At 41.7% G+C, this 23,482-nt stretch overlaps 1 protein-coding gene across 1 annotated transcript in view; it reads right to left on the bottom strand.

Moving 5' to 3' along the window:
* Positions 1-23,482, bottom strand: part of MLYCD (malonyl-CoA decarboxylase) — a 61,423-nt gene that overhangs the window by 20,534 nt on the left and 17,407 nt on the right. Inside the window, exons 2-4 of the mRNA XM_065416614.1 lie at positions 19,360-19,472; positions 16,651-16,807; positions 15,269-15,418 (exon numbers count right to left, since the gene is read on the bottom strand). Coding sequence (XP_065272686.1) covers positions 15,269-15,418; positions 16,651-16,807; positions 19,360-19,472 — 420 coding nt within the window. The remainder of the gene's footprint in view (positions 1-15,268; positions 15,419-16,650; positions 16,808-19,359; positions 19,473-23,482) is intronic.

The following is a 23,482-nucleotide window of genomic DNA, read 5'->3' as shown; positions in this document are numbered from 1 at the left end:
GGGTAATTTCCATACCTGCTTTAACTGTGAGCCAAGCAGTTAATTATCACAATTTACACAAAAATCACTTCCAAAGATATAACTTAAGACTTATCCTGACATTAAATTATGCCAGCATCAAGCCAGCATTTCAAAACCTTTCAGGCAAGCCATCAATTTTCCACACCTGCAGGAGAAGTCTGTTTCTCCCTTCATATATAAACCCCAACCACTTCCCAACAAAACTACAGATTCATAAAGGTTAGATATCACATTGGAATACCTAAAACAAATAATAAATACTAAAACATGTCCATTTCTCCCCTAAGAATGCAGGAGCAGTGTTAATGTTATGCTAAATTATTACAGCAATGAGACCGTCTCACACAGTCTCAACGTACTAAATTTTGACACAGCTCTCAATTCTAGCCCACATACATTTAATTAGGCAGGATTGTGCCATGATCATATAATCCCAATCCAACTTCACACAAATTGTATCCTCCCAGGCAGCACAGGGCCATAAATTCTTGTAGTTTATAGGCACTACAATCACTAATAATGAAGAGTGCTGATAGGGAGCATGTGTAAGAAGTATGGCAAGGTGGAGTTCAACAAGGACAACAGGTAGCAATGTATGAGAAAAAAACTGAGCAATGGAAGGAACAAAGTGGCAAGAGGTAGAAGGAAGAGGAAACAGCAAGAAAGAGGGGGAAGGAAGAGAGGAAAGAAAGAGTAAGAGACATTAGGAGACAAAGAAAGGACAGTAGAGAACCAAAGAGAGATACCTCTTCTCAGCCCTAGTCTACACTATTAGTTTAGGTCGAATTCAGCAGCGTTAGATCGATTTAACCCTGCACCCGTCCACATGACGAAGCCATTTTTGTCGACTTAAAGGGCTCTTAAAATCTATTTCTGTACTCCTCCCAGAGGGGATTAGTGCTAAAAATCAACCTTGCTGGGTCGAATTTGGGGTAGTGTGGACTCAATTCGACGGTATTGGCCTCTGGGAGCTATCCCAGAGTGCTCCATTGTGATCACTCTGGACAGCACTCTCAACTCAGATGCACTGGCCAGGTAGACAGGAAAAGCCCCGCGAACTTTTGAATTTCATTTCCTGTTTGGCCAGCGTGGCGAGCTCAGAGGTGACCGTGCAGATCTCATCAGCAGAGGTGACCATGGAGTCCCAGAATCGCAAAAGAGCTCCAGTATGGACCGAACTGGAGGTACTGGATCTGATCGCTGTATGGGGAGAGGAATCCGTGCTAAAAAGACGAAATGCCCAAATATATGAAAAAAAAATCTCCAAGGGCATGAAGGACAGAGGCTATAACAGGGACCCGCAGCAGTGCCGCGTGAAATTTAAGGAGCTCACGCAAGCCTACCAAAGAACCAGAGAGGCAAATTGCTGCTCCGGGTCAGAGCTCCAGACATGCCGCTTCAATGATGAGCCGCATGCCATTCTAGGGGGTGCCCCTACAACTACCCCACCCCTGTGCGTGCACTCCGTCAATGGATTCTCACGCAACAGGGATGCGGATTTGGGGGACGAGGAAGATGATGAGGTGGTGGTGGCTGAAGATAGCGCATAGCAAGCAAGCGGAGAAACCGTTTTCCCCCGACAGCCAGGAACTGTTTATCACCCTGGAGCCAGTACCCTCCCAACCCACCCAGGGCAGGCTCCCGGACCTTGAAGGTGGAGAAGGGACCTTTGAAAATATAATACATGATTTAAAAGCAAGCGTGTTTAATTATTAATTTGCCCTGAAGACTTGGATGCATTTGCAGGCAATACAGCTACTGGAAAAGTCTGTTAACGTGTATGGGGATGGAGCAGAAATCCTCCAGGGACATCCCAATGAAGCTCTCCTGGATGTACTACCAAAGCCTTTGCAAAAGGTTTCTGGGGAGAGCAGCCTTATTCCGTCCTCCATGGTAGGACACTTTACCATGCCAGGCCAGTAGCATGTAGTCTGGAATCATTGCATAACAAAGCATGGCAGCGTATGGTCCCGGTGTTTGCTGGCATTCAAGCAACATCCGTTCTTTATCTCTCTGTGTTATCCTCAGGAGAGTGATATCATTCATGGTCACCTGGTTGAAATAGGGGAATTTTATTAAGGGACATTCAGAGGTGGCCATTCCTGCTGGGCTGTTTGCCTGTGGCGGAACAGAAATCATCCCCGCTGTTAGCCACGCAGTGGGGGGAGGGGTGAAGCGATCATCCCATTGAATTGGGTGGGTGTGAGGGGGTTACTTGGGTTTGTGCTGCACGTTAACCCGAAAACCACAGCCCCTCCTTTTAAATGGCCAACCCAACAGGTGGTTGGTATGGGAAATGAGGGTGCTGCTGTTTGAAACCATTTCCACATTTTATGAAGGTTAAAAAAGCCAAAAGACTGTGGCTTACCATGTCTGCCTGCAAGCCGAATTTTGTTGCCCGCCGGCCCTGCGTATGTGATCTCTCACACCAAACCGGCAGGCCCTCAATATAAGAGGCTATGTAATGTTAACAGCTTGGTTCACCGTGAAAGAGTCTACCCATTGTTCTCTAAAATGTGTCTTTTTAAATACTTCTCTCCCTTTTTTCCTCCCGCAGCTGCAATGTTTCAACGCTCCCCCTATCATCTCCATCCCAGAGGATGGCAAAGATTAGAAGGCAAAAAAAAAAAAAAAAAACCACGCATTCGCGATGAAATGTTCTCTGAGCTCATGCAGTCCTCCCACACTGAAAGAGCCCAGCAGAATGCGTGGAGGCAGACAATGTCAGAGTGCAGGAAAGCACAAAATGAACACCAGGACAGGAGGGATGCACGAGAGGACAGGTGGCAGGATCAAGAAGATAGGTGGCGTCAGTGTGATGAGAGGAGGCAGGACGCAATGCTGAAGCTACTGGAGGATCAAACTGATATGCTCCAGCGTATGGTTGAGGTGCAGGAAAGGCAGCAGGAGCACAGACCACTGCTGCAGCCCCTGTTAGGGAGGAGGGCGATTGGTTATGTGGCTAAGTTCCATAGCCTCCTCACCCAGACGCCCAAAAACGGGGTGGAGGGGGGCCTCCGGGCACCCAACCACTCCACCCCAGAGGACTGCCCAAGCAACAGAAAGCTAGCATTCAATAAGTTTTGAAGTGCAGTGTGGCCTTGTCCTTCCCTCCTCCCCTCAGTGCTTCCCTCCTCCTCCACCCCTCCCGGGCTACTTTGGCAGTTATCCCCCCATATGTGTGATGAATTAATAAAGAATGCATGAATTTGAAACAACAATGACTTTATTGCCTCTGCAAGTGGTGATCAAAAGGGGGGAGGGGAGGGTGGTTGGCTTACAGGGAAGTAGAGTGAACCAAGGGGCGGGTTCTCATCAAGGAGAAACAAACAGAACTTTCACACCGTAGCCTGGCCAGTCATGAAAGTGGTTTTCAAAGTTTTTCTGATGCGCAGCGCGCCCTGCTGTGCTCTTCTAACCGCCCTGGTGTCTGGCTGCGCGTAATCAGCAGCCAGGCGATTTGCCTCAACCTCCCACCCTGCCATAAACATCTCCCCCTTACTCTCACAGATATTGTGGAGCACACAGCAAGCAGTAATAACAATGGGAATATTGGTTTCGCTGAGGTCTAACCTAGTCAGCAAACTGCGCCAGCGCGCTTTTAAACGTCCAAATGCACATTCTACCACCATTCTGCACTTGCTCAGCCTATAGTTGAACAGCTCCTGACTACTGTCCAGGGTGCCTGTGTATGGCTTCATGAGCCATGGCATTAAGGGGTAGGCTGGGTCCCCAAGGATAACTATAGGCATTTCAACATCCCCACCGGTTATTTTCTGGTCTGTAAAGTAAGTCCCTTGCAGCAGCTGTTCACAGACCAGAGTTCCTAAAGATGCAAGCGTCATGTACCTTCTCGGCCATCCCACGTTGAAGTTGGTGAAATGTCCCTTGTGATCCACCAGTCCTTGCAGCACCATTGAAGAGTACCCCTTGCGGTTTATGTACTGGCTGCCTTGGTGCTCTGGTCCCAAGATAGGGATATGCGTTCCGTCTATTGCCCCACCACAGTTAGGGAATCCCATTGCAGCAAAGCCATCCACTACGACCTGCACATTTCCCAGAGTCACTACCCTTGATAGTAGCAGCTCAGTGATTGCATTGGCTACTTGGATCACAGCAGCCCCCAAAGTAGATTTGCCCACTCCAAATTGATTCCCGACTGACAGGTAGCGTCTGGCGTTGCAAGCTTCCAGAGGGCTATTGCCACTCGCTTGTGAATTGTGAGGGCTGCTCTCATCTTGGTATTCTTGCGCTTTAGGGCAGGTGAAAGCAAGTCACAAAGTTCCATGAAAGTGCCCTTACGCATGCGAAAGTTCCGCAGCCACTGGGAATCATCCCAGACCTGCAACACTATGCAGTGCCACCAGTCTGTGCTTGTTTCCCGGGCCCAGAATCGGCGTTCCACGGCATGAACCTGCCCCATTACCACCATGATGTCCAAATTGCTAGGGCCTGTGCTTTGAGAGAAGTCTGTGTCCATGTCCTCATCACTCTCGTCACCGCGCTGCCGTCGCCTCCTTGCCTGCTTTTGAAGTTTCTGGTGCTGCATATCCTGCAGGATAATGCGCGTGGTGTTTACAGTGCTCATAAGTGCCGCGGTGATTTGAGCAGGCTCCATGCTTGCTGTGGTATGGCGTCTGCAGGAGAGCAGAGTGGCAGAGGAAGCGGTCGTTCGATGACGATGGTTTGCAGCCCTACTGCACCGTCTGCTGCCAGCAGCACCCAGGACACAACAGCGGCAGCTGAGCGGGCTGCACGCTTGCCGTGGTATGGCGTCTGCACAGAAAAAAGGCATGAAACGATTGTCTGTCGTTGCTTTCACGGAGGGAGGGAGGGGGGCCTGATGACATGTACCCAAAGCCACCCGCGACAATGTTTTTGCCCCATCAGGCATTCGGAGCTCAACCCAGAATTCCAATGGGCGGCGGAGACTGCGGGAACTGTGGGATAGCTACCCACAGTGCAACGCTCCGAAAGTCGACGCTAGCCTCAGTACTGTGGACGCACTCCACCGACTTAATGCGCTTAGTGGGGACACACACAATCGACTGTATAAAATCGTTTTCTAAAAAATCGACTCCTATAAAATCGACCTAATTCCGTAGTGTAGACATACCCAGAAAGAGACAAACAGAACTGGCTCTAATAACCTTCTATGCCCCATCTCCTTCTTGCCAATAATTTACCCAAAATCACATAACAGAAAGGGGAGGAATGATGTGAGTGGAGAAGAGGGGCCACAGAAGTCATCATACAAAAAAAAATAAAATGAAAGCATAGCCCTTCATTTTAAATGCTGTCAAATTTCATAAATTCTAGCACTGAGCCCTTCTCCACCTATTAGTTATGCAGACATGTTAGCAACATTTTGTCTCAGTTTATTAATGCTGCTTAAATGGCCTTTGATTAAACGTCATCCCTTCCCCTCAATATCTTGCAGAGTTAAATTAGGAAATCAGGGTCTTTGGCCAGGTATCTACATGCAAGGTGACTTCAGCAGTCCCAGTTGATATGAGGTTGACATAAAAAAATCTTACTGCACACAAAGGAGTTGTTCTTACCAAAAATGTTCTGAAGCTGACAAACAACAATGTTCAATTAAGTAATGTCTAAATGCTTACAGAAAGATTTTTTGAAATGTTATATTTTTTTCTTATCCTTTCAGTAGATATACTGATCCTTTGTGCACCTGGGTGTTTATGTTGTCAGCATACCTTTTTACACTAAAGTAAACGAAGCTATGCTTTGATCTTAAACAAGAAATGTTGCTGAAAATTCAGGACAAGAAAAAGCTTTTGATTACTGAGTCCCCTCCATTATTTTCATTGAATATAGCCAATGTAACAGGCTGAGCTTCTGATTTTGTAAGCCTGGAAACACAATACATCTGTTTAAAAACAAGTGATCTTAATCTACAAGAACTGGTTAGAATTAGCCTGTTTGAAGTTGGTTAGAAATCACAGACTGATTAGTGGGGTGCCATTCATTCAGACCGAGTTTCAGAACAAAAACTGGATTTAAGATGATAATACCTTATTTTGATTGCTATGATTCAAAAAAATTATTTTAATATAAATGCTCCTGGTATCCCGCTGAGTAGGCCCCTTTCTCTCCTTGCTCCCCCCCTAAAAATTACCATATTTCATACTGAAAATTAAATCTTTTCAGGATATAGTGTGCTCTATGAGAGAAACATTCATAAAAATATAATAACTAGTAAACTGTGATCATTAAGTTGCTAGTTTATTGATTTAAAGCATGTATTCATCCCAGGAAAGACAATATGCACCTAGAAATGTCATTACTATGACATTTTAAATATTTATTATTCCTTCACCTGCAGCTTTAATTTCCTTTAGGAAGCTAGTATATTCTGTTTCTGAAGTTGAGAGAAGAAGGAAATCATGACTGGCACTTTTGGCACTATAGAAAAGAGAAAGGACAAGCGGATTGATAATTTTTGTTTATCCAACATTATTGGATATGGACTTATATTTTCTTGACTTTAATGAATCAAAAGGCTTCCATTTAGAAGAGTCTGGCCTAACATTAGTTCTGTATTACCTAGAGCTCCAATCAAGGCAGAGGACCCAGTTGTGCTAGGTGCTGAATAAAGAAAAACTAAAAACCTCTCTGCCCCAGACAGATGCAATAAACAAAAAAAGTGAGAGGTGCAAGGTAACAGTAGAACAGTTATGCATAACTAAGAAAGCCAACGGGACAAACGTGAACAGGATGTTGCACTGAAACATGATGTTCTATTTTAGTGTCAGCAGTATGTTGCATAGATCCTTTTGTTATTTAAAAACAAACAAACAAAAATGTTGACATCCTGAAAGTGAGGTTTGCAGGACTGCTTCATCACCCTGCAAATGTGAGAGGGTCCCAGAAATACTAGGATGGGTGGAAACTATTGCGGGTGTAGTTTAAAACACTATGAAACTCTTGGAGAGCACAGTAACAAATGATACTCACAGTGTTTCTAGTTTCAGAGTAGCAGCCGTGTTAGTCTGTATACGCAAAAAGAACAGAACAGGAGTACTTGTGGCACCTTAGAGACTAACAAATTTATTAGAGCATAAGCTTTCGTGGGCTAAAAGCCCAAGAAAGCTTATGCTCTAATAAATTTGTTAGTCTCTAAGGTGCCACAAGTACTCCTAGTGTTTCTAGTGGGTTCCTCCAGGGATTAGTTCTTGGCCCTACGCTCTTTAACATTTTTATCAATGACCTGGAAGGGGACATAAAATCATCCCTGATAAAGTCTGCAGATGACCCAAAAATTGGGGGAAATGGTAAATAACGAATAGGACACGTCACTGATACAGAGAGATTTGGATCTCTTGGTAAGCTGGGCACAAGCAAACAATACGTGTTTCAATATGGCTAAATGTAAATGCATCTGTCTAGGAACAAAGAACGTAGGCCATACTTACAGGATGAGGGACTCTATCCTGAGAAGCAGTGACTGTGAAAAATATTTGGGTGTTGTAGCGGATAATTAGCTGAACATGAGCTCTCGGTGAGACACTGGCCAAAAGGACTTATCAGGTCTTTGGATGCATGAACAGGGGACTCTTGAAGAGGAGGAAAGAGGTTATTATACCTCTGCACTTGGCATTGGTGAGACTTCTGCTGGAATACTGTGTCCAGTCCACAATACAAGAAGGATGTTGACAAATTGGAGAGGGCTCAAAGAGCCATGAAAATCACTAAAGGATTACAAATATGCCTTATAGTGATTGAGCTTCTTGAATCTATTTAGCTTAACAAAGAGAAGGTTAAGGGGTCTCTTGATTACAGTCTATAAATATATATACATGCGGAATATATATTTAATAATGGGCTCTTCGGTTTAGCAGAGAAAACATAACCCAATACAATGGCTGGAAGTTGAAGCAAGTCAAAGTCAGACTGGAAATAAGGCACACATTTTTAACAGTAAAGGTAATTAACCACTGGAACAGTTTCCTAAGTGTCGTGGTGAATTCTCCATCACTGGCATTTTTAATATCGAGACTGGTTGTTTTTCTAAAAGACAATGTCCAGGAATAATTTTCGGGAAGTTCTATGGCCCGTGTTTTATTGAGAAGGTCAGACTAGATGATCACAATGGTCCCTTCTGGTGTTGCAATCTATTAATCTTGCTTGCCTACATTATTTTACAAGATTCTTGTGAAATTTCCAGTATTCTAAGATCATCTTCATCTGGGACTATTTAAAACTTGAAAAGAAATCATTAAGAATGGTAGTTCTTTAAGTGTTTAAACATTCCTTCTTAAAGTTTGGCTGTAGAGGTGTTATGTGAGGAGATAGAAAAGTGCGAAGCAAAATTTCATGATCCAATTAAAGTCTGCAAGTCAACTAGCATCTTGGCACTGCAGAAAAATAGAATAGCTAGAACCCAAATAAGGAAGAGTTGTTTTTACAAAGATAAATAAATAAATAATAAAGTCAGACGTGGGATTAAAAAGTGGCTTTTCATAGATTCATAGAGTTTAAGGCCCGAAGGGACTATTAGATCATCCTGTATATCACAGCCCATGACATTTCTCCGAGTTACCCCTGTATTGAGCCCAATAACTTATGTTTGGAGAAAACATACTTTCCAGAAAGGCATCCAGTCTTGAAAAACTTCAAGAAATGGAGAATCTAACCAATTCCCTTAGGTGTTTCTTCGAATGGTTAATCACCCCCACTGTTAAAAGAGGTGCCTAATTTCTCATTTGAATTTGTCTGACTTCAGCTTTCTGACATTGGTTCCTTTTGATACCAGTTATTTTTTTAATGGTTTTCATTCAAAATCATGGAGACAAACCAAAATACTGTTCTGAGGTCGAGAAAGTGAGATGCCTTCTTGTAGACAAGGAGAATATTTCACTGCAACAGAAAAGTAGTTGATATGGGAGCAGAAACAAAACTCTCCTTCCAGAGCTTCACACAGAGTAAGAATATCCCTATGGTGTGGGAAAAAGGGTAACTGAAGACATCATATATATTGTCATTGATTGCCCATGTGGCTAGAATAAGGTACAATGAGGAAGCTTTACAACAAGGCATCAGGAGGAGAAAAACGTGGTTGTCTGTGAATCTGAAATTTCAAGAAATCAATGAACCTGCTACATCATTCGTTTAATACCTTAAAAAGTTTTTACTTTATTTAATGCAAAAAAGCTGAAAGAGGACAACATGCAAATTAAAATAGCGTATCATCTCTTTGCAGCTACACACTGTTCCGTTACATGGCAACTCTGCGAAAATTAGGTCACCTTTCTTACAAACAGCACAATTATGTAGGCGTACCATGCATCTCATTTACGTAATTTAATACTCTTCCTGGTAAAGTACATTGAAAGGCTAACTGTATATACATTCCTAATTTTGTCACACTGTAATATAAACAATTTTTCTGTACATTAATTCCAAACTTCTTGTGTAAATCTCCATCAAAATCATGCTTTCTCAAGTAATGCTGCATAGCAGCATGTGGCATTTTAACGATGGGCAAAGGAGGCCATCATTCCAACCTCTATCAGAGAAGGCAACACTTCCAACAAACTCTCAAAATCAACTACTGTTAATTATGTTACATGCAATGATAGAAGAATCTGTCATGATATAATAGGAATATTTGGGATAGTACATTTTCAGCACACTGACCCTTGGTAATCTGGATTGCTAAATAGTGTTTTAGCACCTACATTATTCCACATCTACACAAATGACCCGTCAAACTACCCTGGCACAAGATGCTTTATCTACACAGATAATCTGTGCATCACGACAAAGGCCAAGGAGTTTGGCATATTAAACAGTACTCTGGTGAATACACTAAACACCCTAGACAAGTACTATGCAGCCAACCAACTGTATGTAAACCCAGCAAAGATGCAAGACAGTGCATTCCATCTCAAAAACCAAGTAGCCAAATGTGAACTCGAGGGCAGCTGGCTTGGGACAAAACTTACTCATTCCATAAATCCTATATACCTTGGTGTTACTCTCTACTGCGCACTCTCCTTTAGAGATCATATTGAGGAAACTAAAGCCAAGGTTAGCAGATGAAACAACATTCTCAGCAAGCCAGCTCCCAGTAGTCAAGCACCTACCACCCAGTGCAGGTCAGCTCTGGACTAAATGGTATTGCCTTAAATGACTCCGCACTGGAGTTGGTCAGTCTAGAGATGCGATGATCAAGAGATGCTGTGACTGCGGCAGAGAGCCTCAAAATACGAAGCATCTCCTGCGATGCCAACTGTTAAGCACACATGCTGTTCCAGTGACCTGGGGGACTGCAGTGAGATCACATGTGCACAGACGTAATGGGAAGCAGTATTGAGACACGATAAGAGATCTAAATTACCCACATGAATCTGTCAAATTCTCAGTGGTTTTCCTACAACATTTCTTTATTTAAATAATTTAGTTTCCAGCATCACCAAAAATTTTAAGCACTGCCTGATCAGACTTTTAGGAGAACACGTGTTTTATAAAGCAAGTGAAATAGTTCCACATTAAGCAACATTTGCAGAGGGGAGAATATTTTTATTTAAACAAATGTGGTTTAAACATCTGATCTACAGGAATGACATAGTTCTGCAACAATGACAAGTTAGGTATATTAAGTAATGATTAAATATATTTTCATGCTTCTGTTTTCCACAGAGTGTGACTATTTTAATAAATTCTAATAAATTTATCTTTATCTTTCAATTTCTGCCAGAGAATGGGAGTTTACCAATTCTGTAAATGTTAATTAAAAGAAATATGGATCTCTTTGTAACTTAACTAGCTACAGAGCTGCCCTAAGTGTACTGTAAAATTCCAGAAAAATTTTGTCCATCCCCTCTGGAATATCCATGACTAAGACATTTGTTTCATTTGAATGAATAGTATTTGCTGCCTCTTCCTTACGAATCATTAGGTGAGCTGACACTTTGACTTGTTCCCTTGGTCACACACCTTTCTTTTCAAGCAAATCATCATCATTGATGTGCTGACCACAGCTTCCCGCCGCCCCCATTGGCCCGGGTCAGCGAACCGCGGCCAGTGGGGGCCGCGATCGGCCGAACCTGCCGCGTCAGCAGGTAAATAAACTGGCCGGGCCCGCCAGGGTGCTTACCCTGGCGAGCCACGTGCCAAACGTTGCCGACCCCTGACCTATATTATTTCTTTCTGAAGAAATCTCAATCATTTTTTTCTTGATTCTACTAAAGTTTGTGATTATCCAATCTATACACAACTTTCTGAATACGACAACAAAAACCAGGTTGTTGGGAAATTTTTTAAGTGCTCTTCTGAAATACTTAGCCTTTTTCATCTTTCTAATAATAAAACTTTCTGGAAAACATAAGCTGAAATGAAGCCCAAGTTTTTCAGTCTGAGGCAATTAAGAACTTTGAATTTCACAAAAATTCCCCCAAAGAGAAAATGTTTCATAAATCATTCAGTTCTTAATATTTTGAACAAGCTTTCAACTCAGTTTGTAGTCTACTTAAAGGTTACTCTTTTATGACATTAGAACAAATTGAAACAGTAAAACTGATGGAGACCCTATGTGCCATTTAAATCTAAAAAACACTGAATATGCAAATATTTCACTCTCATACAGAGCTTTTCATCGGTAGATCTCAAAGTGCTTTACAAAGAAAAGTAATAAATTGACAAATATTTATGTATTGACAAATATTTAACAAATAAATTTATGTAACATTCTTCAACACGTATGAATACAAAGCATAATTATTGATGTGTGTTGTGATGTCTAAAATTAATGTCAAGTTTTTTCCATTTTACAAGTTGATTTTCAGTTGCTAACAATCCCTCCCCTCCCATCCCATTTTTGGGTTGAAATCAGTCACATCTGTTCTCAGTTTTATTCACTGTTTGGGTTTTTATTCTGTTATTTTTTAAGATTAAGCGAAAATGTTTCAGTTGTCTGAAAACGAAGAAGGTGAAAAAAATACAATTCACACAACCCCCTACCATTATAAAAAAAATAGTTCGTGACCTTTTTCAGACAACACTGGTATTTCCACAGTGGGGAATATTAGAATCTATAAAGACCTTGCTTCAAGAAATATCTCATTATACTTATTCCATAATGGAAATCCATCAGAAGTATTTCTATTTCCAACACATTGGCAAGAATTTATTTGAAATAATTTTCTCTTGCATACTTCAAACATAAAGGTTTGGGTTTTTTTTGAGAAAAGTGTTCCTTCTGCTCACTTATTTTGTTTTTCATCAAATATATTTCCCTATTACATCTGATCTAAAAACTAGTCACAGAACACACCAAGAGTAACAGAAAATAGCTCATAGCCATCCATCACAAGAGCTTTTACAAATCATGATTACACAATCAAAATCTTCAATACACTGATACATAAAAGCAGTGACTGTATTCCAAAATAAACACATTGTTCAGAAGCCCTATGTACAGATGATCAATTTGTTCCTACAATTTTCCAGATTCCAATACACAATTAAATTGTAGCTTCAGAATTCTGCCAAATGCTCAGCTATCAGGTTCTCACTAATTCTTACATTTAAACATTTTCAAGATGGCAACATCCAGAACATGGTCATTTCCTTAGGAAATTAAAAGTTACAGAGGCTTGAAATTAAGTGATTTGGAATTAATCAAATAAATAATAGTACATATTTTCCCACATTATCATTATACTCTCTGTTTATTCTCCCCAAGGATTATTTTTTAAAATCAAGGCATGAGAATAATATTACAGCCTAACAATATTAATATCTATGGGAATGACACCCAGCAAGTAGAGCAAAACACAGCAATTTAGTTTGGCACTTAACATGAGCAAGCTAAACTTTTAATAAGACAACTTCCTAAGTGCCTGTCTAAAGCCAAAATTTAAATGTTTAATGCTCATAATGCTTGGATTTTGAATTTCTCTGTAACAACACTATGAATCCTAATTCAGGACACTAAAGGATTTCTAGCTTTGTAGGGTCTATTCTCAAAGTTGCTGAGAATCTTCAGCTGTCATTAAAATCAAGGGAGAACACCACTTTGCATGACAGGGTTATAACACTGTGTGTAAATTTCACTCCCCATCTTTTCCAGATACTTCTGTGATTAACTTCTTTAGTCTCCACATCTACGAAGAGATAGTTACAGTGAAAAACAGGCCTGTTTGCCTCTCTCAGGCATTAAACATCCCTACATTTAAATTGGTAGATTTGCACTGAGACTTTTCAGTACCATCTTGAAAAAAGCAAATGTGACTGTATTTTTAATATTTTAATTTTGTTGAATAAAACATTACTTTTAAGAAGTTGATAACCTAAGTGTCTGATCTAACACCAAGTTCATACAGAAGTTAATCCTGGAACAGAAAGCCAAATTTTTCCAAAACTCACAACAACAGATTCTGGGCAACCCCTGGGAACATAAGTGCCTGACCACATGCCAAGGTTGCTTAAATATTAACCCAATAAAATGAGAAGTCAGGATTGCCTAATGCCTCTCTCAGTAAGAGTATTGCTTAATACTAAACATTTCTTATACTATAAATGCTTTCACTATATTTTATCAACCTTGCTTACAGTTCAAAGCAATTGTTTAGTGCAACACTAAGGATCAATGCATTATTCTTTTGTTTAAATTCTTTACAAAACTAACTGACCCATTAAAGTTCAACTACCTCATGAGGTATAGGATTCTGATTAAAACGGGAGTCAGATTATATGTATTTCTGATAGCCCCAATTTATGCAAGGACTTATGTATCAGGGTATTGGAGCATATACACACAATCTCACTAAACTAACACTTCCAAAAATGTTAATTCAGCTTAATAGGAAGAACAGATCCTCCAACAGTTTTTCCTAACAGCTACAAGAAAAATAAACTCTTCTCCAAGAGTCTAGAATGGTTAAAGGTGGATGTCTTTGTTACAACAGGTAAAATAGCCCAAATCCATTAGTGTTTTCACATGCTGTTTCTAAATTCTTATACAATCCATACTTCACAACAATTATTTGGGTTCACAATAGAGTGCTACTCTAATATAATTAGAGGTGGTTGGGAAATTTTAAAAAAGGGAAGATTTCTGCGCGCACACACACACTCCATTTTTTGATCAGCTCTAATTAGAATAGGAGACATGTTGATCAGTTAGTTCAGGGGTTGGCAACGTTTGGCACACGGCTCGCCAGGGTAAGCACCCTGGCGGGCCGGGCCAGTTTATTTACCTGCTGACGCGGCAGGTTCGGCCGATCGCGGCCCCCACTGGCCGCGGTTCGCCGTCCCGGGCCAATGGGGGCGGCGGGAAGCCGTGGCCAGCACATCCCTCGCCGCTTCTCTTCGCCCCCATTGGCCCGGGACGGCGAACTGCGGCCAGTGGGGGCCGCGATCGGCCGAACCAGCCGCGTCAGCAGGTAAATAAACTGGCCCGGCCCGCCAGGGTGCTTACCCTGGTGAGCCGCGTGCCAAACGTTGCTGACCCCTGAGTTAGTTGTTCACCTTGCAGTGAAATGTTTGTAACAATGCAAAGAAATTGCCAATGATAAATAAATAAGCTGCAATTACTTTAATATGAACCTAGACTTATCTGCAATATTCTATTCCACAGTTCTCTGTACTATACCAAAATACTACATTCTAGACGAACGTAGAAACTAAATACCTACACTAAGAGTTCAACTTCGACAGTTTAAAACAATGAGGTAAATAAAAGACATTTTTTAGGAGGAGGAGGAGGAGGAAGTTGTACCCTGGACTTGGACCACAAGGGGTCTTATTTTACACCTTCTATATCAACTCTTAAGCCCTTCTAACCTCATTATTTTTAAAATCTGAACCTCAAACATCTAACTTATTAGTTGCCAAAAACAAAGAAGAGGGGGGGGGGGGGGTGTATATCTATATATCAATGACAAAACATACTATAATGCACTGAGAAAAAAATCTGCATTCAGATAAGAGAAATCCCTTGTAACGATGTCAGCTAAGAGGTATTTTGCTAAAGAAAGCTACCAAATGAGTTGAAGAGACGCACATATTTCTTAAATAACAGAAAATCAAGGAGCCAATATTAAGTTTTAGTGCCAATTTACTAAATACAGATAGGAAAAAGCTTTTTCAGCCCTCAGAAGGTCATCAAAGACTTAATGGGAATCCATGGCAGCTCTACATCTTGAGTAATGAGGCACAGTGACTACTGAAAAGAAAGGACTCCAGCAGGACAATACCCCAAAGTGTAATTTACCACACCTACCTGTAGTTCTTTAACAACTCCTTTGATGAGGTGAGTCCCCAGTTCTACACCCTGAAGTCCCTGCTGAGTCAAACTGATTGAATAGAAAATGGCAGTAGTAATTTTGTTCATATCTTCTGTTTCTAGAGGGGGAACCTCTTTCACTATGGCCTGTGAAAGAAGAATTAAAAAATTAGTAAGAGTTACCATCACCACAAGACTTATTTCATTTTACTACACCTCTATCCCGATACAACGCTGTCCTCGGGAGCCAAAAAAAAAATCTTACAGCGTTATAGGTGAAACCGCGTTATATCAAACTTGCTTTGATCCGCCGGAATGCGCAGCCCCGCCCCCCCCCCGGAGCGCTGCTTTACCGCATTATATCGGGGTAGGAGGTGTACTTTTTAATTTGGAAAAACTGTCACCATTATTAATATTCTCTTACTGTATTCAATCTATTGAGACAAAGTCAAGCTCTAGCACAGTATAAAAGATATTCTAATCACATCATCCCGCATTCTGAATCCCCCCCTGGCCGTTCCTCTGCCTAGGAGCAGCAGGGACATGTCGCCGCTTCCAGGGAGCCACGCGGAGCCAGGTAGGGAGCCTGCGCCAACCGGACTTTCAATGAAGACCAGAAATGCCAGTTTATAGAGCAGGGGTCGGCAACGTTTGGCACGCGGCTCGCCAGGGTAAGCATCCTGGCGGGCCGGGACAGTTTATTTACCTGCTGACGCGGCAGGTTCGGCCGATCGCGGCCCCCCCCCTCGCCACGGTTCGCCGTCCCGGGCCAATGGGGGCGGCGGGAAGCGGCGCGGGATGTGCTGGCCGTGGCTTCCCGCCGCCCCCATTGGCCCGGGATGGCGAACCGCGGCCAGTGGGGGCCGCGATCGGCCGAACCTGCCGCGTCAGCAGGTAAATAAACTGTCCCGGCCCGCCAGGGTGCTTACCCTGGCGAGCCGCGTGCCAAACGTTGCCGACCCCTGTTACAGAGCTTGCCGGTTGGTAAAGTGCCAGATAACACAGCTTTCAATGTACTTTGAAAGCTAGCTCTCCCACCATCACTATGAGGGGGAGGGGGAGGGAGGAAGGGACCGACCACCCCTTACTGGCAGGTATCATTAACACAACAACCAAAATAGACTTTTTCCTCAATGAACAAAGATTCCTGCCACTTATTCTAAAACTGTATTACAATTCACATACATCAACTAAATCATTAACTCACGGGAGTTATTCTTGAAAAAATAAGAAGTATCATTAGTAGCACCAAGAATTTAACTTGGATTTTCAAAACGAGAGTTTAACACAGACTTTTGATCCATTCTGAACCAACTTTTTTATACAAGCCTATTTAGAAATTTAAACATTGAAGTAGGTATGGAATATGCTGACTGTACCTGGATGCTGCTGGAGATTTCATTGGTTAGTGCTACATGCAAGGCTATCAATGGTTCCCCGGGGATTGCACAGTGGGCAAAAAAGTAGCACCTTCTATATGATCCAACTCGACGCTTCATATCAATCCAGTTTCTGACAGGATGCACTGCTTCAGAGCTGAATAGGAGGTTAAAAAAATTAAGTTTTTCATCTAAAAAGACAGAATTCACCCAACCCACTGTATCAACCCAATGCTGCTCCCATTAATGTCAATGGCAAAATTCTTATTGACATCAGTAGGGCAGGAAGGCCTATAAATGAGAAAATGAAATTCACCCTTAAGCTGAAACATAATAGATTTTGTAAAATCTCTTTCACATACACACACGCTCTGTCTGCCTATAGCCTTCTCTGGAACATAAAGTTCCAATTTGCAGTTTGTATTGTACATAGGAGACCAGATTAGATCACTATGCCACTGATTCACTGAATGACCTTGGGTATATCACATCCCCTCCAGCTCAGTTTCCCCAACAGTACAATAGAGATAATATTTGATCACCCTTGTAAAGAACTTTGAAAGCTTTAGATGAAAAGCACTACATTAAGCGCAAAATGGTTCCTCCTAATATTACTGTCTATCCTAATGGAATGCTATTTTCAAATACATTTAAAAATCCAACCTCCTCATCCCATCCTATTGCTAATACTTTTGTTGCATGTGCACAGAATGGTGTCATTTTTTAGAAAAGGGAATCTAGATATTAGTGAAAGGGTTTTATAAATTAATATTTCAAAAGTATTCATGTAATACAGTGAAACAGGAACATGAAGTCTCTCCTCAACCAGTTTTAGTACTCTATTCAAATCCTTTAATTTATCAGTATCCACAGATTAATCACATATAGTCTTAATTAAACTAAATAACTTTTATTAAGAAGTTTCCGTAGAACACAAATTCCCTTAGTCATCTTTTTAAATTCTTATTTAACAAACACTTTAGTCTTAAAATTCTTATGCTCCAGTCTCTAGTTTGAAAGACTTGGATTTCTATTAGTTATTTTTGTTTTGCAGACCTAAATTGTATCACCATTTTACTTTCTTTGTGTTACAAAGAACAGATGAAGTTGCCTACCCTCACAACTCTTTCTTAGAGATGTTGTTTTCTTGAAAGCTTTTCTTAGAGTTCAAGTATGGCAAAAAAATTCAACACAATAGAACTTTGATTCACACATTTCCAACTGAATCAATTTTGAATACAGGACAGGAAGATAGAAATAAACATTGTTGATTGTCAAGGCACTTGTATAAATTTGACCTCAATTTACAAGAAAATCCGTGTTATCCAGCACTTTACAAACCGGAAAGCTCTATAAACCGGCATTTCAGGAGTGGGTGCGGTGTACGGGGTCTGGGAGGGGGCTCAGGGCAGGTGGTTAGGATGTGGGAGGGGTTTTGGGGTGCTGGATCCGGGAAGCACTTACCTCGGAAGCTCCCTACAAGCAGCGACGTGTCTGGAGAGGCGCGGCCAGTCGGCTCCGTGCGCTGCTCCCGCTTTGCCCCGAGCACTGGTTCCGCAGCTCCCATTCGCCAGGGACCGCGCCAATGGGAGCTGCGGGGTCGGTGCCTGCAGGAGGAGGCAGCGCACAGAGCTTCCTGGCTGCGTCTCTCTGGACAGGTTGCTGCTTGCGGGGTGCCGCCTGAGGTAAGCACTGCCCTGATCTGGCAGCCCGCACCACAACCCCCTATCCTGAGCCTCCTCCCACACCCAAACTCCCTCCCAGGGCCTGCGCCCTGCACCCCCCCTCCTGGCTCCCAATCCCCAGCCTCCTCCTGCATCCAAACTCCTTCTCCCTGAATTAACCGGAATTTTTGACTTACCCGTTCCCTGAACATGCTGGATAACAAAGCTTTAACTGTATATTTTACACTGGATTCTGCATACTTTAAATTACCACTATGCATGACTGCAGAAGAATTACAATAATATTTGATTAGATGTATGGTCTTGGTACACTACACTGACTCCTTACTATGTAGAGTTCACCAGCAGCAGAATAGACTTGTATGTTTTTTATGGCCATCACAAGAGATATTCTTCTTGGCTCTAAGCATACTCTCCCAGAGCCTACAGCTCTAATTTATGTTGAAAAAGACCATAAGTATGAATCATCTCACGCCCCAAGGATATTATTTATGATCTACATAATTCTGTAAAATCAATGTATGTGCTAAATAATATGCGTAAGGTTGAAATTCTTTAATCATACTTTGCAGTATAGCATAGGAATGCAATTTCTTGAGGTGGGATCTGCACAAGGGCCTGCAGAAAGGCCAACCCATTCTTCAAACTACATCAGGGTCGGCAACGTTTGGCACGCGGCTCGCCAGGGTAAGCACCCTGGCGGGCCGGGCCAGTTTATTTACCTGCTGACGCGGCAGGTTCGGCCGATCGCGGCCCCCACTGGCCGCGGTTCGCCATCCCGGGCCAATGGGGGCGGCGGGAAGCCGCGGCCAGCACATCCCTCGGCCCGCGTTGCTTCCCGCCGCCCCCATTGGCCCGGGACGGCGAACCGCGGCGAGTGGGGGCCGCGATCGGCCGAACCTGCCGCGTCAGCAGGTAAATAAACTGTCCCGGCCCGCCAGGGTGCTTACCCTGGCGAGCCGCGTGCCAAACGTTGCCGACCCCTGAACTACATCAACAAACATTGGAAATTCTTGGCACTTACTCACTAATCTTTTGAAGCACTTCACAAGGGGACTGCCAGGTGACTCGCTCCAGGTTTAGGAATCCCGTAGAAAACCATTCTGAAAGCATGCTCTTCAGCATGCCATTCATTTCCTTGAAACAGGAAGAGAAAAAACTGACTCATTACTTTGAATAAACTGGGTGCAAGATAACAATCTGGGACAAGGCCATCTATTTCACTAACGATTTTTTGTTTACTTTTTACCATTATCACACTGAAAGTTTTAAGCAAGTTATTGGGTCCATTTGAGAAAGCTAATTGCAAATCATCTGAAGCGCGAATAAATAGAAATCCTTTTAATCTAGGACTAAAATGAGGAAAATGTTTACAAGAAACTATGCAGACATTCTCTACGGTGCGCTGCAGATTAGAACCCAAAACAGTTAAGTTGAAAAGGACACACCAGAACAGCATCTGAGTGGTCTCTAACACTGACAAGAACTGAATCTCAAATCACACATTTGCTCAGATGCATCAATTTGGATGCCAAAAACAAATCGAGGAGAAGGTTTTCAGATTGAATGTCTCGTAATATTCTGTCTCAATCTCTGCTGAATACTAAGCAGTTCACATATCAGGAAGGTTATTAGCATTAGATCAGTATTATGGTCAACATTCATAGATACCACTTGTCAACCAGGTTTAAAAAGAGTAAGATACTCTAAGAAGCAAGCAAACAACTGAAGAATTTTTAAGTCACTTGCATATTACTCTTTGTTCACTACTGTTTTTGGAAGTGTTTTAAACCCTCTTCACTGCTGGCTGCACAAAGAATAAAATGGGTAAGTATTTTCTATTCCAATGCTACCTATAGCACTGACAAAGCAGGAAAGACCTTTGCTGTATTGTTACCTCCAAGACCAAGATTACATAGGTCAGGTGAAAAAAGCTTAGCTGAGTCTGCTTGTAAACCTTGGCAACCCAATTCTCTACACTGGCAGTTAGCACAACTCACACATGGATGCTTCTGCTTTAGACAGATGCCCCTCGAAGAAATGGTAGCGAATAGTGTTCACAGATAAACTAGTTGGGATATCAATCCCTGAAATGTTGTAGTATATCAGCATACTGACCTCTAGGGAAACAGAGTAAAACTCTCTCTGATGTTGCAACACTTGAGTTTGTTCCAATGTATTGCTATACTCTGCCTGACCTTCAGAGTATTCTGTATTGCAGTCAGTAACCAGGTTACCAGAGGGGACCCCCCCCAAGATTTCATTCATTCTCTGGTGCTGCTCTATTGTGCCTAAAGGAACACTTAAAAAAAAAATGAATATAAAATAAACCACCACAAACCGTTTTCTAGATCACTAGCAAACAGATATTTAATCATCAGAAATCACTTAAATACAAGAGGTGCTCACCAGTTTCATGTCACGACACACATTAAACAGCACAAATAACTTTGCATGCCAAGTTACAAGACCTTTAGTTGTAATGTACTACGTATTACTGTCCCTCTGTATTCCCCGTTAGAAGCTGAACATGATAAAAATAAGCTATCAAAAGAGAAGATTCTGCAGCATAAAGAATAAATCTCATTAAGAAAAAAAAAATATGAATGGGTAGGTTTGATTTATTCAAACAACAAATGTACTCATACCCTGGCTGTGTAAGGTCTGCAAAGACTTCCAATGAACAATCGGGATTCAAGTGACCTGTATCTCAAGAAGGATAAATTTAAGACAGCTATCTATTGGACCACATACGAGCACATTGTTGAGGAGCAGATGTAATTATGTACATTGACTATTCCATGCAAAGTTTCATTGCCACAATTATGGAGGCAAACTAATTCCTGATATACCTCCAGTCACATCAAGGGACTTACACTCTGGATGAATTTGCCCCACAGTCTCCTTCAAAAAGATCCCAAAACTACTTAAAACACAAAAAATAATTTTAGAAATACCAGTTAAAAAAGCTGGCATGTGTAGGATATTTGCATCTCATTTTTTATATATTTTGATTATATATTTATAATCACCCAGTATGTGTTACCAATGCCTAATTAGTTATTAAATATGCATATTATGGTTGTGTCAAGAGATTTTAATCAGGACTTCAATGTACAAAACATTTTATAAACATAGTAATTGGCATGGTCTCTGACCCAAATTACTTGCATTTTAAAATGGGAATCAATTTATGAAGGGTGTGGGTTGAGGAGACAAATCTCATTTTATATAAATATTAATTTATTTTTATTATGGTGTAAATAATGTAATATTAGCTTTCCCTAACTACCCATCAGTCACCTGCAAGATGGCCTCTGAGTCTAGCAATAAATTGTTGGCAAGTTTCATGTGAGCACCACGGCAAAACAGATCTTGAAAAGTGATGAGAGGCTAGCAGTTTTATAGATCAGGCCAGGTAGGAGATTACAAACTGAACATAAAGCACACCTCTTGAACTCCTGTCTCTTAGCTTTAGGATCTCGCATCACAGATCTGAGAACAAGTGCCAGCATGTCTGCACCTAATGGCCCCCAAGTTTTCTACTACTATCTACCAACTATGAACTAACAATTAACTTATCTAAAGGCAGGCACTTGGAAACTGTTTCCAGAGAGCTAGGTCGGACACTCAGCCAGTGTTCCTGGTCTGCCCAATACCACACAGTTTAATGAAACCGAGGCACTTGGGGCTCTCTTTTTATATCCTTGCCTGCAGAACATTTGGGGCCCCGAAGGAGGGTGCATGGGTGCTCCAACAGGTGGAGATTTTAGAGGTTTCCATTAATCCTGCTACATCAGCAGCACATCTTCCATTATTGGGAACGTACAGAGGCCTACTTGAAGAATTTCAAAATTATACATGTAGTTCACCTGCCCCTGATCATTCTCTTTCGCCTCAGAAAGGTTAGACCTTGGTCAAGATGGTCCAATTTGAAAGATCCAAGCACTAACTCATGTAATGCCTTTCTTCCCTGGTTTCTTTGTTTTTATTGTTTGCAATATAGATATATATATATGCATTTGGGCAGCAGTAGAAAGGTTACCTACAGTAGGAACAGACATGGCTCAAAAGCCTTACTCCACACTATTACATTTTTTACAGGGTACATAACTACAGCATTAGAAATGTGGATTTCATAAATATTTACTTGTCTTTACTCTGGTAGACCCCAAAGGGGCTGTACTGGAAGTACCAGGAAAAATAAGCAGCCACACTCTGCATTGCTGTAAACCAGAGCATGTGCAATTTAGAACATAAAGACTTTACTTTAGCACTATGTTTAACACACTGGTTTTAGTAATATTTAAGCATGACCTTTGTCCCCTGGTTATGAACATAGAAGACAGGTCCTTGGGGTTTTGTTTGTTTGAATACTCCTCATATTTTTCCCTTTAGCTTTTTTCCCCCCTCTCTCAGCAGAAACGCTAGTTTTAGGTGGATTCAATTGTGACTAATCACAGGAAGCACAACTATCTAGCTAGTAGTACAATAACAATTTGTAAAGTGTTCTACATTCAATTCTTATGGTTATACCAGATACTCACGCAGAAGAAAAGCTTTTTCTGGAGGATCAGATTTTAATTTCTTATCTTCCATTTAATAAATCACTTTAATACAAGACAGGCCTCACATGGCTGAACATCTTGCGTCAGAGAAAAAGCTGAAATGCTCAAGAGTAAAATAAAATTGGGAACAACAGGTTAAGGGGAAGGAAGAAAAGGGAAACAAAAAAACTGGCAGAACAGCCAGAGAACAGGAGATGGACAGCAACTGTCGAAGATGGGGCCGGGGGGGAAACGGGGAGGAAATCTAATGGTAGTCACATTTTAAAAACTCTATTTTTTGGGAGCTATGAATGCTTCCCCCCACACACCCCCCCCCCCCCCCAATACAAAACCTTTTGGCCTGTTATCTTTCTCCACTGATTTTAATGTGGATCTAAGCAATTACATCTGTTTGCAACATTAGGGTCAATACCAGTAAAATAACCAAAAAAAATAAATGAATCAAACTAAATGTATCCCCATATATAAATGAACATAGCTAGTTATCTTTAGTTTTGCTAGTTAATAGTGAGCTAGTGAATAATGTAAAGCTATTGACAAATTTATAGCATGCGTAGAGCACCATTTTATTAATTCTAA

The sequence above is a fragment of the Emys orbicularis genome, chromosome 14 (genome assembly GCF_028017835.1).
Source record: "Emys orbicularis isolate rEmyOrb1 chromosome 14, rEmyOrb1.hap1, whole genome shotgun sequence".
NCBI lineage: Eukaryota > Metazoa > Chordata > Testudines > Emydidae > Emys > Emys orbicularis.
The sequence above is the reverse complement of the archived record's forward strand: the minus strand, read 5'-3'. Positions and strand labels throughout refer to the sequence as shown.